General features: G+C 36.3%; 1 protein-coding gene across 6 annotated transcripts in view; it reads right to left on the reverse strand.

Moving 5' to 3' along the window:
- LOC121859968 (CCR4-NOT transcription complex subunit 3-like) overlaps positions 1-17,198 on the reverse strand; it is a 99,258-nt gene that overhangs the window by 78,227 nt on the left and 3,833 nt on the right. For 5 of the 6 annotated variants that reach the window (XM_042356943.1, XM_042356945.1, XM_042356946.1 and 2 more), the window contains exon 2: positions 8,499-8,731. In XM_042356943.1, coding sequence (XP_042212877.1) covers positions 8,499-8,731 — 233 coding nt within the window. Of the gene's footprint in view, positions 1-8,498; positions 8,732-11,967; positions 12,352-17,198 lie in introns of all 6 variants that reach the window. The other variant, XM_042356944.1, reaches the window with a different exon arrangement.

Here is a 17,198-nt window from a genome sequence, read left to right on the forward strand (position 1 = left end):
GTGAAGATCAAAATATCTCACTCTGAGCTTCACCCCCTTGAGAGCAACAGTCGGGAACAATGAGGACCTCAGTCACTCCCACTCTCTCAAGAGACTGCCATATGCCACCAATAAATCTTCTTCTCTGCATTTTCACCATAATTCAGAAAAAGATATGGACATTATAACATCATGTTATGATTTCTGAGTGTGGACTGTATGTGTTATAATAATACTCTATATATAAAAATATAAACGATTTACCGTGTTTTGACAACAGATAAAGTCAGGAGATAAATTGAGCATCAAATCTGCTGGCAAGTGTGAGCACTTGTGTCCCTTTAAATTGTTCTCATTTTCCTTACAGAGCATTATGAGTAAGAAGGGAAGAAAAGACTTTCAAAAACAAAATTCAAGCGGAGTTGTGGGCCCCTTGACTCTGAGAACAAGGTAGGTGATTGGAATACAGTATTTAGCTGAGGTCTATAATGTGTTTTGCATATACAGTACAGTGACCCCTCCGTTAACGAGCTCAATCCGTTCCAGAAGATCGTTCGTTAACCGAAACCATTGTTTCAATGGGTTTTGGGTAATTGGTTCCAACTCACCGAAAATTTCCTAAATTCAACAAAAATGGTAGAAAAGTTCACTTACTTTGAGGTGTGTATGTAGAAGGCTCCTGGATGATGATGATGATGATGGGATTTAGAATGGGGGTGGAGGAGAAGGAAGAAGAGAAGGCATTGGGGTGGAAGAGAAGTCACCCCATGGCGCCATTTCACCCATAAAATTTTAGCTCTCTTGGTGTAATTCAAGATTATTTTCTTTAAATCAACACTGCACTGCATTATATATTGTCAATATGTAAAATATATTTCAAAATGACCAATAATTTGCTTGGAAACACAGAAAAAAAGCGTTTAGTTGAAGAGAGTCTCAAGCAAGATGTTACCTCCAGTGAAAACAGAGAGAGACTAACTCCTGTTTGCTGTGTTAAGAGGCTGGATGCCGCGCATTAAACTAGTCACTTTACCTTCAATTATGTTCAATAATTGTTAAAATGACTAAAAAATTGAATATTAAACTTTTAAAATTATTGAATAGTATAAACTTCTTGATATTTACTAAAATAGTAAGGAATTTAAGCCCTAGAACCGATTAATGTATTGGCGGACTGATACTAAAGCTGGTTGCCCGGTCAAGCGAAAACATGTTGAGGTCGGTTCGTAAGAACTTCGTTAACAGAATTTTTTTTCGTTAACCGAATTGAAGATCCTTATGGAAGGCAGTTCGTTAATCGAAATTACGTTAACCGAGGTGTTCGTTAAACGAGGGGTCACTGTACTGTACTGTACAGTATTTATAAGTCATGTATATAACTGTACAGTATTTACCTTGTATACCGTACTAATTTTCACAAAAATAAAATCGTAAAGTAGCTATTGTTTTCTTTACCCAGCAGCTTTGTAAATTTTTATCTAAAATTGAGTAACATTAATGACAATATTTTGAGTTATGAATTATTTTATAATTTATCATACACTGCCCCTCAGTAAAATGGCTGGACAGATACAATACAGTACTGTACATTTCCATATTGAAGGTGATTTCTAAATTAAATTTGTGTGAAAAATTTGCTAATTCTAATATTTAGAGTTATACTATAATTTATTTATTTATTATATACCATTCATGTTTCTGGGTTAGTTCTGGTCCCTCCGTAATAGCTGGACTAGTATCACCAGTATGAACTCCTGTACTTTACACAAAATCTATTTTTCCATTTATTTAAACCCAAATTTTCACAATATAATTGGAGTTATGGGGAATTCAAAAGCCAGATATGGAAGCTTTATGGTTTTCCCATGATGAGAGTGCAATCAAAATTTTTAATGAGTACAGTAAATGCATTTTTGGGTAGAGATATTGCACTTTCAGATACAGTAATAGAATACTTACTGTACTGTACTCTTAAAATTTCATGATGCATTCAAAGGGTTAATGAAAAAGTTTTATTAAGTATGATACCCTGAAGACCCATTGTATAGATTTTATATTAAAGTAATCAGCAGTGTGCAAATGATCTACAGTCTAAGTACTGTATATTGTTAAGCGATGTAAACATTTACCAATTGTAATTTTCTGATTGTGAATCATCCACAACACCTCTAATTTGAATTATCATGAACCACCACTGGGAGAAATGCTTGTCACTGAGTATAAGGGGTGTTGGTGGGACAGTGGTAATTTTACTGCCTCTTACTGCTGTGTCCCAGGTTGGATGTGAGAAGTGTGTTATCCAGATTGTCCTCATCACATCACAGTACAGTATTAACACTGGACAATGAAGGTTGTAAAGTACAGTATACAAAGAACAGGCAAACCATCCAATCGGCTATTATGCTGATAAGTGATGAAAATTGTGAATACGTACTGTACAACAAGTAATGTTTCACTTTCATCTCATCCTACACTGTATTGTATACATGGGGTCCCCGACTTACGAATGTCCGACTTACAAATGCCCGCTGATATGAACGAGGTTAAACTTGAAATTTGCAACATTTTATTTACCTGATGACTTATTTTTCATTTCATTTACTGTATTTTGTCATTCTATTTCTTCCTTTGTCTTAAATTAAGTGATTATATATGTATATAAGGACTTAAGCTATGATACAGTGGGATTTTAAACATTGTTCTGTAAGTACGGTATGCACATAACATGTGCTCCGACTTACGTACAAATCCGACGTAAGAACGTCCTCAGGAACGGAATCTGTTCATAACCCGGGGACACCCTGTACATTATATTCTACTCAAAACAACCCCACCGAATAAGATAATACAATATAAAATTTACACACTCCAGTAGCTCCTGGTACTAGGAAACAGGATTTTTTTTTGTCAGATAAGTAATGTACAGTACAGTACAGGTTTAGCAGCAATGGAGATGAGGTAAGGAATACACATACTGTACAGGCAAACCTCTATTTACGATGTCCCCATCTACGATAATTCACGTCAACAATGCTGAGATGTTAAGACCACTCCCTTATTTGCAAGGTAAACAAACCCCTATTAACGATATTCATCAACCCACCTACTCGGAGTATGGAATGCATCACTCAAGTGATAAACACGAACCCACTACACATACACCATGCATCAAGGCGGAGGTTTTATCACTGTAGCACACTGTAGAATGCCTCATATAAAACATGCATACTCAATACCGTGTAAGGTACACCCTCAGTTGGCGAGGGATTACTGAAATTATCTAATAAAAGATAAGGTGCTCTACACACCAGGAAATATAGGTGGTGTTGACACTGAAGCACACTTTCTAACTAACCACCCATAAGGTATTTAAGCAGAGTAAAAATTACTGCAAATATTACATTAATAATGCTAGTCTGCATCTAACTATGCTGTGTACAGAGGTAAGTACTTGTAAAGTCTTATCTCTTGTTAATCATCAGCTATTTCTCCCTTGTTCTTAGTACTGTACTGGTAAACTTCAATAGATAATGAAATACAATCAACTGAAGGCACAGAAGGAAATATGTAGGAAATAAAAACAGGAATAAGCAAATTATAATTGAAAGAAACTTTGGCAGTGGATGGTATTAAGGCAAGTATGCTGAAACATGGGAAGGAATGATAGGCGTCCTGCTAAAAGTATGCTGGACAGATGGAAAACAGGGAAAATACCAGTTCAGGGTACTGCACTGTATAAAATAAGTACCTATGCAGTGTTTCATGTGCAGTGATCATACTGATAACACGCAGTAAAAAAATTCTACTTAAGTACTGATAAACCATGACCCAAGATTTATTACTTTTAGTCATCATTGCAGTGGCAACACCAAGATGAGGCAATAAATCGAAGTAAAATTCAATAATAAAAAAAAAAAATTTACGTTGAAACGATAATCTTATGGTTTCAGTACGATAATTCACATCTGAAAATCTGGAAACACTGCATCACAGGAGTGGCGGCCAGTGTAGCTGGTTGACAGGTCCAGTATGGGTGAGATGGCTTTTGCTGGGTGGGCCCACAGGAGGTTATTCTACTACTTTAGTACAAATTTTGTCCATGTTATACCTAACAAATATGTTCACTCTGATGTATATGATGTATAAATATAAGTAAGTAGAAAGCAATACATTAAGCTTATGAACTGAATGTCTGTGTTGGTGTTTAATCACTTTTTACTCGTTTCCTTTCTGCAAAGCTCAGTTCACAGTTCATGTGAACAATGTTTATGCTTAATTTTGGGGGGATAGGGAAACTGCAGCTGTCATAGAACCATGTGGTACTCATAGTCATGTTGTTATTGTATATCCTTTTACACATAAAGGCTTGTTGTGGACAGCTTTGGTGTTCCATGTGTACTGTACTGTGTAGCCTACAGAAAACCGTATTTTGTTTACATTCAGTCAGCTGTGTGTCAGGGGAATGTTGAAAGGAGACATGAGATCATGCACCCTCTCCTCTCTCCTTTTGATGTAATTTACTATCAATGATAACTCATTCACTTTCACTCAACAACTTACAATATCAGAATGTGCTATTATGTTGATAAGCTTAATATCAACTTTTGGGGGAGCGGCTATTTTTTTATCTGAATTTTATCAACTTTTACCTTATAAGAGTACATCCAAGGACACTCTTCAGTCATTTCTTAGTATTGTAGTACAGTATTGTTAGTACAGTAATCTGGTAACAGTCAGTATAGGGAGTACAGTACACCAGAGTGACCAGACAGGTTCATGTAACACAGTATCAGTATCCCTTCTATCCCCATGTAATCACTGGCAACGCCCCTGGTTTTGTAAACACATAATTGTGGTCATTTGTGCTTACCGGTAATTTGGATAATTTTTTTTATTCAGTTCAGAGAATGGTAAGAGGTACCACCAAGGAATGTCATTTATTTAACTCAGCAAAATGGAACAGTATTTCAGTTAAAATCCAGTTAAAACACTTCTGTATTATTACATTATGTACTAATTTTATTCAGTTTAAAAAATGATGGGGGTGACATCCAAGTTATAAATTTTGCTTAGCTCAGCAGTTTGGAACAGTTAGATAAATATACAGGCAATTATTCATTTAAAACCTCTCTGTATTGGTCAATTATGTACTGGTGTGTAATTAATTATGAGTACAGCCACTCCTCGACTTACGACCTACCCGACTTATGACCACCCGGACATATGGCTGCCCCAGACGTACCAAAAAATTTTCATATTACGTATTTTCGAGTCCCGACGTTAGTGATTGCGCTGTGTACTGACAAAATTTTCGTTTGTAATTCCATTTAAAATGGCTGGCATGCTTAAAAGTGTGAGTTTTGTGGTGCTGAGAAGAAAAAGAAAGACCCATTTTAGATTTTCTATGTACGTATTATTTTCGCATTTTCGACTTACGACCTGGAATTGGGTCCCTAACCCCGTCGTAAGTCGGGGAGAGACTGTATAGAAAATAAATCAATACTGTACACATTTTCACTAATTTAATCCCATAGGTTTTCTTTAACCTTTCTAAAAATCCAGTTTTGCTTCCTAAGTACTGTATTTCTGCTTCATCTCCTTCACACTCCTGGCGTTGCCACTGCATCACTGTGTCCCGAGTGAATATTATTTCTTCAGTCTGTGTTTAAAACAACTAGTTTTGTTATCTTTGTCATTTTTTTTTGTGATTGGTGAAAACTAAAGCCATGGCTTAAAAGAGTAAATTCACAGAGACTAATTCTGAAGGGAAGCAAAAACAAAAAGGCATTGTTGACTTTTTTAAGCAGATGCCACGCACAAATTGAAGACACTCCAAACAATGTATTGGTTTGGGTAAACTTCACAGATTTAAAACTACAGTATTTGATGTGCAGTGATCATTTTTTACCTTGTACCTGAAGAGTGATCAAAGAACAAAGTAACATCATTGTATAAGGGAAAAGGTAATGACAAAAAGTGTAAGAACCAAAGAGAGATAAGTCTACTAAGTAGCCATGGGAAAGAATGTTAACAGTTGCAATTGAGTGGATGAGTAAAATAACAGAATGTAGGAAGGGAACTGAGAGGCCAAGGATTTTGAAGAGGCAGGGGTTGTACAGTTTAGACTAAATATTAAAAAAAAAATACTTGCTGAAAAATATACTAATTGGGAAAATTGGAAACTGTAAACAACATTTATAGACACGGAGGAAGCATATGATAGGATGGATCAAGAGACAATGTGGGAGGGGGGGAAGATTTAAAAAGCACAGTATGAGGAAAGCTGCTGTAGTGAGCGCATGAACAAGAGTAAACAAATGACTAAAAGGGAGCTATGAGGTAAAAGCAAGCAAGAAGCAGGGATGTGTGATGTCCTCTTGGATGAGAAACTGTACATTTATTGACAGATTGGTAAGGAAGATAAGAGTGACTGCAGAAGGAGCTACACTGGAGCTAGCAGGTGAGACCTCACTGATAACATGTTTCTCTACACATAGAGCATTAATTTTTGTAGAGTGAACTACTGGAACTGTAAAAAGTGTAAAATAACTTTGATGTTGTATGTGAAAGGAAGCTCCGGGTAAATTCTAGGAAGAGTAAGGTAAATGTTCTGGAGAAAATGTTTCACTTAACAGATTCTGATAAACCAAACAGAATTAAAAAACCTAATGAATTGCAATAAAGTACAACTTTATGATGAATGAGATATAGGAGGGGCCAAAAAGATTCAAGTACAGTACAGTACAGTATCTGGAAGTTATGTTAAATAAGAAGGGTAAGAGTTAAAATAGGGAGAACATTACTGTACAGTACATGGAACAGACATGTGGTACAGTATTCAAAATTAAATAAAGTAAGTCCTCATTTAACGTTGCCCCAGACAACGTTGTTTTGTCATAACGTCGCTACTCTTTAGATACCCATGATTCAGACAACGTCCTGAACGATTCGGTATAACGTTGTCACAGACTACTTTGTACGGCGCATCACCCTCTCTCATCCTAGTGTGCTACGCTTTCTCGCAGAGCGTAACAGCGTCCCCAAGGGTCCCCAGTTTTTGTTTGGCTTCCACAGCATTCATGCGTGTTTAAATGTTTTTGCTCTAAATACTGTACTGTAACCATTTGAAATGGCTTCCAAGCACTAATGATGCTAGTGTTGTGAAGAAGCAACGTGAGTTCAATAGCCTTGCTACGAAAATGGAGGTTTTAAACCGTTTTGAGAAAAGTGAACATGCGGTGGACATTGGTGCTGCGCTTGGTCTAACCCCCACAACAGTGCGTACTATCTGCCCATCAGTGAATACAATACAAAATTATTTAGTTTGTATATCTTTTTGAATGTATAATATATACTATTTTCTATATAAATTCCATTGAATTTATGTACTGTATAAGTAATGTATTTTATGGGGCAAAGGGAGGCTGGGGAACATAACTCCCGTATTTTATCTATTTCTTATGGGAAAAATTTATTCTGTTAACGTCGCGGTTTTCAGGAACGGAACCGACGTTAAGCAAGGACTTACTGTATGGTATGGTATTGTATTAGTTAACAAGGCAATTGTGGTTGTTGTGTCCGGGTAATGGGGGGAGGGGGTGTAGGTAGGTCAGGGTGGAGGATCAATTCAAAGGAGGAAGTATGCAGGTTAATCCCCCTACCCCAACTCTTGCCATTGGTAGCTGATCACACCAAGGTCACGTAAGTTCTTCTTTCTGTTACTACATACACAGAGATCTCCTGGTGCTACTATAGCGCGCAGTCTACCAAGATATCTTAAATCTACCCTAACCAAACCTTATCTAAAAATACTAAAATACTAAAAATAATAAATCGCCAAGAAAATTCTGACAGTACACATTCTAAAGTACTGGACAAGTTGAAGACCGTAGTCTATAGTGTAAATATGTTGTAGACAGCATTATAGTAGCACCAATCTCCTTCCCCCATATCTTCACTGCCGAAGTGGTCCTGGTTTGACCCCTCTGCCTTGCTCACTGCCCCTCAAGGTGTTTTCCTACAAAAGTGACTCCTGTTCCCAGCTATACTCTCCTATAATCTACCATTAATAAGAGATTACTCACATGATATTTACGAATATGTATCCATGAATATCTACAAACATATTTGTATTCAAAAATTTAATTTTTTTCTTGTACAGTATTCATATATGAATACTGTACTGTACTGATGTCTTGTATTCGCCCATCCCTGACATGGAACAAGGGTGACTGGAGAACTGAGAATTATCATCAAGGGAAGGACTGTAAGCCTAAAGATGAAAAGAGAACTCAGACAAGAAAATGCTACCTTCTATAACTTATGGCAATGAAACATAAGTTGGAATGAACAAAAATACTCTAAAATTCAAACTACAGGGATGAGTTACCTGAGGGACCACACCCCAGTTCCCAAAATGAACATAGGATGTATGTCAAACACGGTAGCACAAGACAGTCATCTTATATTATAATAAGTAAAACTATTCCCTCTTTCTAATATCAGAATGAAAAACTTACCGTTTCTATCAATTTCCGGTTCTCAAGGAGTTGAGATTTGTCCTTTATTTCCCCCGAGGCTAACCAAGACTTGATTTGATCTCGTAATCTTTGAAGTTTTTTAATTTCCTTTTTAAGGTCTGCTTCATATTTTTCCTTTTGGTTACTATTAGTGGCATTATGTACTTTTTGCCAAATGTCTTCAAACTGTTCCACACCCTCTGCCACTTTTTTCAGGCATCGATCAATTTCACCTGCAGGAAGAAGAAACAGACATCAAGTTTTAAAATGATAAAAATCAGTAGACATAATAAAAATTAAGTTTATGACCTATGTAGCTACAGTACGAGCCATAAGGATAACACAGTACATTAAAGGTAGCAATGGTCATTAAAATAATACAAGTTTTACATAAGATTGTTACCTAAAATATTAAGTAATCAGAGTTGCATCAGTGTTTATGTTACTCATAGGGACTCGTCTAAAAACTAACCATCAAAGACATATCATAAAAAACAAAACAATCAAACTCTTTTTAACTTGCAAATCAAACCCTTGGACTATAATACTGTTGATATGCGACACGGGTACTATTGCAAAGATATGTTCTGGGGTGGCAGAGACCCAACTAATAGCTATAGGGCAAGGCAAAAGATCTGGTAACTGTGTGAAAATCTCACTTCCAAACGCACGATATACCCGTACCTGTCGCTCAAACAAGGCCTCCCCTACCACTCCTCGTCTCCCCTTACCTTTACAGTACATTATTACCAGATCGGCTGCCCTAACCTAAACTTATTGGGTCTCTGCAAACTTATTTGGCCGACTGTATGAATAAAACTTTTTTCTTATTCAATACTGTAATCACATTAATAATTAACTTTCTCAATGAAGTCCAACAAAATTATCAACTGTGACCTTTGAATTATATTATACATTTTATGTTTTCAATTCATCAGAATATTGCTACACATCCCTACATTGCTATAAAACAAGCACATCTGCAGACTGGATTGACCACTGGGTTTTCAAGGAAGGCATGAATTATTAATTTGGAATTTTTTTTGTATGTTTCAGTATGTACTGTATATATATTCTGCATTTAATGAACCAAGAATATATACAATAATGTACCGGTATGCCTTATAAAGTTTAAAGTAATTTGCAGTACTGAATTTAGTTATAGAACAATGAATTTTGTTTTTCATACAGTACTATATTTTTGCTACACTTATGGCTTTCAAGGAAGCCTTGAATAAAATTTGCCACCATGTTTTGTGCATCAGCACATCCTGTAAAACCAAGAATCAAGTAAATCGTTTCTTATAAATCATAATCCTGCCCCTAAGTTTGCATACATGTACATACTTATAATGTGAGGGAAAATAGTTTGTCATGTAAATTGAAGGTAACACAGATTTGCTTAAGTTATAGTACATATAAAAGGTTCAAAAATGTATAAAATTAAATAAGAACAATCACAATTCTACTGTAAAAAGATTATATACAATTCTAAAGATATTATTTCTTAATCATCAGATTTTCTAAAGATTTTTTGTAGTAAGTCTACAGATTTTTCTAATTCATAATGGCAACACTGACTAGGAGTGGCAAAAGTGTTTGACACACCTATAAAGGCTTTGGAATTGATTGTAACACCTCAAATGATTGATGAGATTATAGTGTACTGTACAGTATACAAATGCTAAGATCAAAAGAAAAATATACCAGTAGCCTTGAGAGATGAAGTGAGGAAAGATCTTTCACACATCAGACTCCTTGACAGTAGAAATTATAAGTGTTATTGGGCAAGTATAGGCACAAGAATTTTTTGGAAAAAACAATGATTACTGTATCAAGTTCTCTTTAGGGAATCTATTGGCCACCCAATATTTGGAGCAGTGATGTCTGCTAAGAGATTTGCATTCATTTATGCCTGCATTACCTTTGATAACCTTGACACTAGACACCAAAGGTGGATACACGATAGATTTGCTGCAGTAAAGGACCTTTTTGAACACTTCAACATACTCTGTAGTTCAGTTTTACAGCCTTATGATTACTTGACAATTGATGAAACTTTGTATGGATGTAAGGCCCAAATAGGATTCTGATAGTATAACAAGAGTAAGCCTGTCTGGTATAGCCTTCTGTATAAGTCTTTCAATGCTGTTAGGTACCCATTCACTTTCAGGACAATAGCTTATTCTGGTAAACCTATTGAGGAGCCTGGACTATATTACATACAGGGTACTATTCCTAATGTCAAAGCTCTTGAAAACCAGTTGAAAAGTTGTGTAGATCTAAGAGGTAGGGTTATTAGTCTGGATAAGTTGTATGCTAGTAGTGGAATTGTTTAAATGGCTCCTGTCAGAAGATATGATTGGCATAGGTATTATTGATGCTGGTAGGAGAGGAATACCCCTAGAGATACAAGCTACTACTGAAAGACAAGACTCATGAAGTTTAATGGGAAAACTGATGGTAAACTATTTGAAATCCAATGTAACACAGACCAGGAGAATGGCCATGAAAAACATTACAGTACAGTTTCTCTTCTCCTGGGTATTATCAAAGATGACCATCTATAAACTACTGTATATGACTTCACTATGGGAGGCACAGACGTTGCTGACCAAAGAACACATTCTTACACTGAGATCAATAAATCTCTGAAGTGGACTGTTTTTTGACTGAATACAAATATTACTCACAGAATATTAAATTCATTCACATGTGAATGGAAGTTGATAAAATCTCTGTGTAATCCACAAATGGAGCAAAGGAGATTGGTTGTTAATTTGCCATAGAGTAGCATGAGTACCTGCCCTTATGGTTGTGCCTCATGAACTTCATTCTTACAAGTCAGAAAGAGAGGTAGATGTACATGTTTAGAATCTATACATGGTGTTGGGTTTTCTGCTAAATATGCTAAAATGAACAAGTGCTGTAGTCAGTGTCAATTATGTCAAAGTGCAATGTGCAAAGATAATCTAATACAGTACATATCAGATGCTACGACAAGTTACACACTTAGCGAAATGCTAACAACAGGGTTCTCTCTCTTTTGTGTGTGTGTGTGTGTGTGTGTGTGTGCATTAATAGGTGACAAAGACAGTATGCCTGCAAATTTTTAGTTTAACTTTTTTTATTTGTATGTAATATGAAAATCTGGAAACTAGAAGTAACTTCCACTCATGAATTTGTAGATTTACTTTTTACATTTGGCAAGGGGACAAAGGCAATAGGCTATTCCCACAAATTTCAACAGCTTTTTTAATTAATGGAATATATATATATATATATATATATATATATATATATAAATACAGTAATCTGACAACTAGGTAGCACAGACTTTAGAAACACACACCCAACCCAACATGGACTGACTACATTGACGACATTGTTTCCCCATAGCACAGTGACACCCAGAACCCATCCTTCTTTCTGACACCTAACACCCAACTCTCACCCCCATCATACTAACTCTTCCTCATCCTGCTCATCTTGCCCCTCTGGAAGTTGAAAGCCCTCAACAGCGTTTTATGATGGGGGCTCTAGTACAACCAGGGTGTGTTTGCCATGTAGGTAGCCAGTGCGCGGCGTCCCTACTGAGTTCAACGCGAGATGTGCAGCCTCTCTCAAGTTGACGGGACGTCAACACGTGACCCCGGATAACCCTCCCAAATGTGGTGTCCTGGGTTTGGCCAATCTTCACGTAGGAAAGTGCCAGTGCTGCTGTGGTAGGCTCTGGGCTGAGGTCACAGGCGGACCTTGCTTGAGGGTCCAGCCAAACTGTTGCCGGCTCACACCCACTACCTCTTCAATCGCATTTCGTGGCAGTCCATCCTCACCCTACCCATCCTCACACCTGAAAACACAAACCAGTCAGTCGGCTATCTACGGGGTGAAGCCTTCTCGGTTTTTGAATGGGAATGGCTATCGATCCTTGATGCCTGATCCCTCCCGGAGGGCTGGGTTCCCCGACCGGGACATGTGATGAAACTCCACTTTGACTACTTATCTCTTTCACCCTCTGTCACCTCTGTCCTAAAAAAAAACTGGGAATCAGACAACAGGCTAGTTTGTCTGGTCCATGAGCAGTTTGTCCCTCATGTGGCATTCTTGAACGTAGTCCAAGATCAGGTGTCTCTGTTCTCAAGCCTAAGACTATAACCTTTCTCTTCTTCATGACTTGACCTTAGTCTGAATACCTGGGCAATCTGACATGCCCAAGATTCAAAACTCTTCAGGCATAGAGTGCAGTGTGGCAGCCCGGCAAGCAGGGTCCCTTTCCCCAAATAAGCCTGAGCGATCCCCTTTCCTGGCAGGGGTGAACCATCATTGGGCTACCTGGTTCACCAAGAGGTTGCCACCTCTGTCCTTTTTGGGCACACCATATCCTGGCCAGGAGGAGGGAGGTGTGTCTAAACACTTCAACTGAAGCCTTTTCACCCACCTTTACTCTACTTTTCTAAAATACCTCACACTGATCCCTTGTTCTTCACGTCTTGCCCATCTCCAGGCCAGAATACCTGGCTGCTGTCACATCAAGATTATAAAACTCTTCCTTTCTCTTCCTAGAAAATCCACTCGGTTGCCTGGCTTACTAGGAGGTTGCCACCTCTTCTGTCTCCCAGCCCCCCCATTTGTTTCTAGCCTGTGATACTTTATTACAAACATTTATGATGATACCCTCATTTCACAGTGCTTTAGAATACAGTACTGTACTTTGATTTCAACATACAAGATTCAAAATTCTTCATCCACTAATAATTCCATTTCATAACTTTGACATAAAAGCTCACAGCTAAAAACCATCTAATCTCTCAAACTATTACAATGCAATAAGCACATTTTTCCATAATGCAAATACTGTACTGTAATGTTTTCTGATATTTCAAAAATTAAAGATCATAAAACTTTCCATCCAATTTACTCTGTTCACTTTCTGATTTTCTTTATATCTGTACATATTCTGATAACCATATAACAGACTTCGACTCATACCTATGCTGTCAAAGGAATTTCCATTCACTAGTAACAAGTAGATGTATTATGGTGTATTTTTTCATATATAAAATGTGAGTGGTTTGCAGCCATAATACCTCCAACTTTGAGCGGATAGTACCTAAATTAATTCGGGGGGGGCAGTGGATGCAATCATGGAAATATTATTCTGAGAATAAAACAACGAACTTCCAGCAGAACTTATGTTTCCCGTTTTGTGTGTAAATTTAGACGTACAAACAACATTTACTAGTAACTCTTCATATAATTATCATGGTAAATTAATCAGAATAAAAAGAAACAAACAGATGTCAATAACTAATGAAAAAGGAAGGAAAGAAATAGCTACAGGTAAACAGGTATACTGTACAATATCGGTCGCCCCAGCCTAATACTCACTGCTCTATACACCTTCTTGATCAAATATTTAGTCAAACATATAGCTACGCTACATAATTTTATCCTTCATAATCTTGACAATTTTCCTTGTATTGTTCGTGTCACTATTATTTATGTACGTCAAATAACGAGGCGCTATAAGATCACGGGGTCGACAGCCCATTACCAACCCCACCTACCGATGTCGGAGATCTGCACTAGGTACATATTTATACAGTACCGTATATATTATGCATACATAAGTATCATACCAAACTCATTAGAATGTAAAGAAAAAAGTACAGTACGTGTAAATTATTTAGGACACAAGAAAAAGAATGAAAAATGGAAGCAAAACTGCACTAGATACAATGTCAAATAGGGTTAAGACCTTATGGATTCAATCTTTTTCCATAATTCAACTAACAACATTCATATGCTTTCTTGAGCTACAGTAACTGTAATAATGGACAATGGGATGGTTGCCAATACTGTACGTGTACAGTACAGTCTGAGACTAATATATATATATATATATATATATATATATATATATATATATATATATATATATATATATATATATATATATATATATATATATATATATATATATATATATATATATATATATATATATATATATATATATATATATATATATATATATATATATATATATATATATATTTAATATAGTATCACATTTTGCCATTGCTGAACTGTAACTGAAGTTCCTCATTTGACACAATGGTTCCCAAATTTAACCCAATATATATATTGTAATCAATCAGAGTACCATCCTCATATCTGAAGGTTGGCAATCACAGGACCACAGTACTCCACGCTGAAACATTCTTGGGTTGTTTTTACCAATCCTCTCGGGTTTTGTATCTCTCTGGGGACCCAATTTTTTATTTTATTCACCCAGCCTCCCCTGGCCCTCCTACCCTCAACTTTGCATGTCTCCTCTTGTAGTTGAATACCTAAGCCTTTGTTTAAAATACTGTTTTATTTAGTACTTTACTTCGTCAAGACTGTTCCAGTAGTTTGAATACATTATCATGAAATGGGTATGGGGCACTAGTGTATAGCTTAGTTGCAGAATGACTTACTGTTCTTTACATTTTAGTAGTTGCTTGTATTGTGCAATATTGTTTTTATTATTTTTTTCTAATGCAACCCTCGCATGATTGACAAACTCAATACAGTAATTTACTTATTACTTAGATCTTCACTGTTAAATTATGGGTGCATCTTACATAGTGGAAAATGCAGTACAGTACAGAAATGGAAATCAATGGGGTAAATCAGATATAAAAAAATATTAATTTCTAAATGGTTTTTCAGGAATGCAAGCCTTTCATATCTTAACTAATGAGTAAAGTCACATTCCAAGGTTTATCTGTAACTCATTATGAAACAAGGAGTGAATTATCATCCTGGGTTGGTCATAGAGTCTATATAGTAGCACATTACAAAACCAAACACATTATATACTACTTCATCCCATAAAATAACTAAGTATCAGACCATTTTGCTTATTCTTTTAGTAGCTAACACATCAACACACACACTTCTGATGTAGCCAGGTAAGGTGTTTTTCACCATACTATATTTATAATTTAATAACTCATCCAAACTAAACTTAAAGATTGAGATATAATGGGATTACGATAAAAAAAATTTCAAAGAATTATTTGGCACAAATAAATGAGAAAATATTATAACCCAACAGTTGAATTAGCTATAAGGGCAGTTTGCACGATCTACAATGAGTCAAACTTAGTTTCACAGCTGGTTGGTGACAGTGATATACTTTTTTCTTCCAATTACTGTACAAGTGTACAATTTTTTACTGAAATACCGACTATTCTCCTGTGTCTTCTAAAACTGCACTGTCCAGCAGTGATCCCCGGGAACACAAGTCATGTTGGTAATACTTAAAGATAATCCCCCAAATTATCAAGCTGCCCAACGAAAAATACCTTTACAGTATAGTACTGTATAAGAAAACGTATTTCTTACCTCAAGACAAAACAAAATTGGTAAAATAAATAGCACTTTTCCTATTCAGGGTTTTCTCGCTACAGTATTTTCCCATGAATGGCAGACACCACTGTCATACGCCCACTTCGACAAACACAATATACTGTACTGTACACACCAACCCATTGACAAACTTCCCCCATATGAAGTGTCTGACTGTCATTTGCCCACACATAAAACAGTAGTACCCTAAAATAATAATAATAATGTAATAATAATAAAATAAATATAATGATAAAATATAATATTAATGCCAGTAATAGTTAGGTCAGACAGTAAAACAACCTACAGTTGTGTACAGCCGAGTTATTTATTGTTTTTATTGATGATATACCTTACCCAACCTAACCTAACCAGGTGACCTGGTTCATTAGAGCTATTTTATCATCTGACCGAGCACACACTCACACGCGCACACACAGGTGAGCATCCCTCCCACACCTGTCCTTGAGGCATGACGTTAATTAAAATAAACTTCCATCCTAGGTCAGGTAAGTAGGCTGTTTTGTTGGTTTGAGTGCACTGTTCTGTACAGTATAACCGTATTACAGTACTGTATTTTTAATGTAAGAAAGAATAACTTATCCTCATTGTCCATATAATAATCATGTAAAGTTGCTGTTGTTGCTGCTGTTGCTTATTACTATTAATGAGTTTGAAACAGAGTAGCATTAGAGTCTACAACGTTTGAACAATGTCGACAACAACACATCCTGATGCTCGCATAAACAAAGACGGTGGTGGCAGGTTAATTTATTGAGGAGAAAACCTAGGGACAAAATTTTGAATAAGAAAGGTAGCCTAATTACCTGGACCATTATCCTTAAATAGTAAAGTCATACAGTAGCTATTTAAGATAACACATGTCATTCACACCAGTTAGCAGTTACTAAAAATAGGCATTCACATTTGATCTTTCAAAACTCTATAATAGCTATTCAGGAAGCTTTCTCTCCACTAACTTATTTCTTATTGATTTATTTTAAATATAGTATGCCAGTACAGTATTGGGTTATTTTGTATTTAATGTGAGTAAAATCACGAGCACCTTTATTGACATTCAGTGAGATTGGGAACTTTCTGAAATACAGTACCAGTACATTATATAACCTGCCATTCACCAAACTAAACTTCCTAACCTATTCTAATCTAAATCATATACAGTACTGTACTGTACTGCACAGTACAGTAATAATGTTTAGGTGAAGCTCAAGTTGAGGTAGGTAGGGTAGGTTAGGTTAGGTTAGGTTAGTTAGGTTTAGCTTGGTTCGTTTCATGAAC

The sequence above is a fragment of the Homarus americanus genome, unplaced genomic scaffold (genome assembly GCF_018991925.1).
Source record: "Homarus americanus isolate GMGI-L3 unplaced genomic scaffold, GMGI_Hamer_2.0 scaffold38393, whole genome shotgun sequence".
Lineage (NCBI taxonomy): Eukaryota > Metazoa > Arthropoda > Malacostraca > Decapoda > Nephropidae > Homarus > Homarus americanus.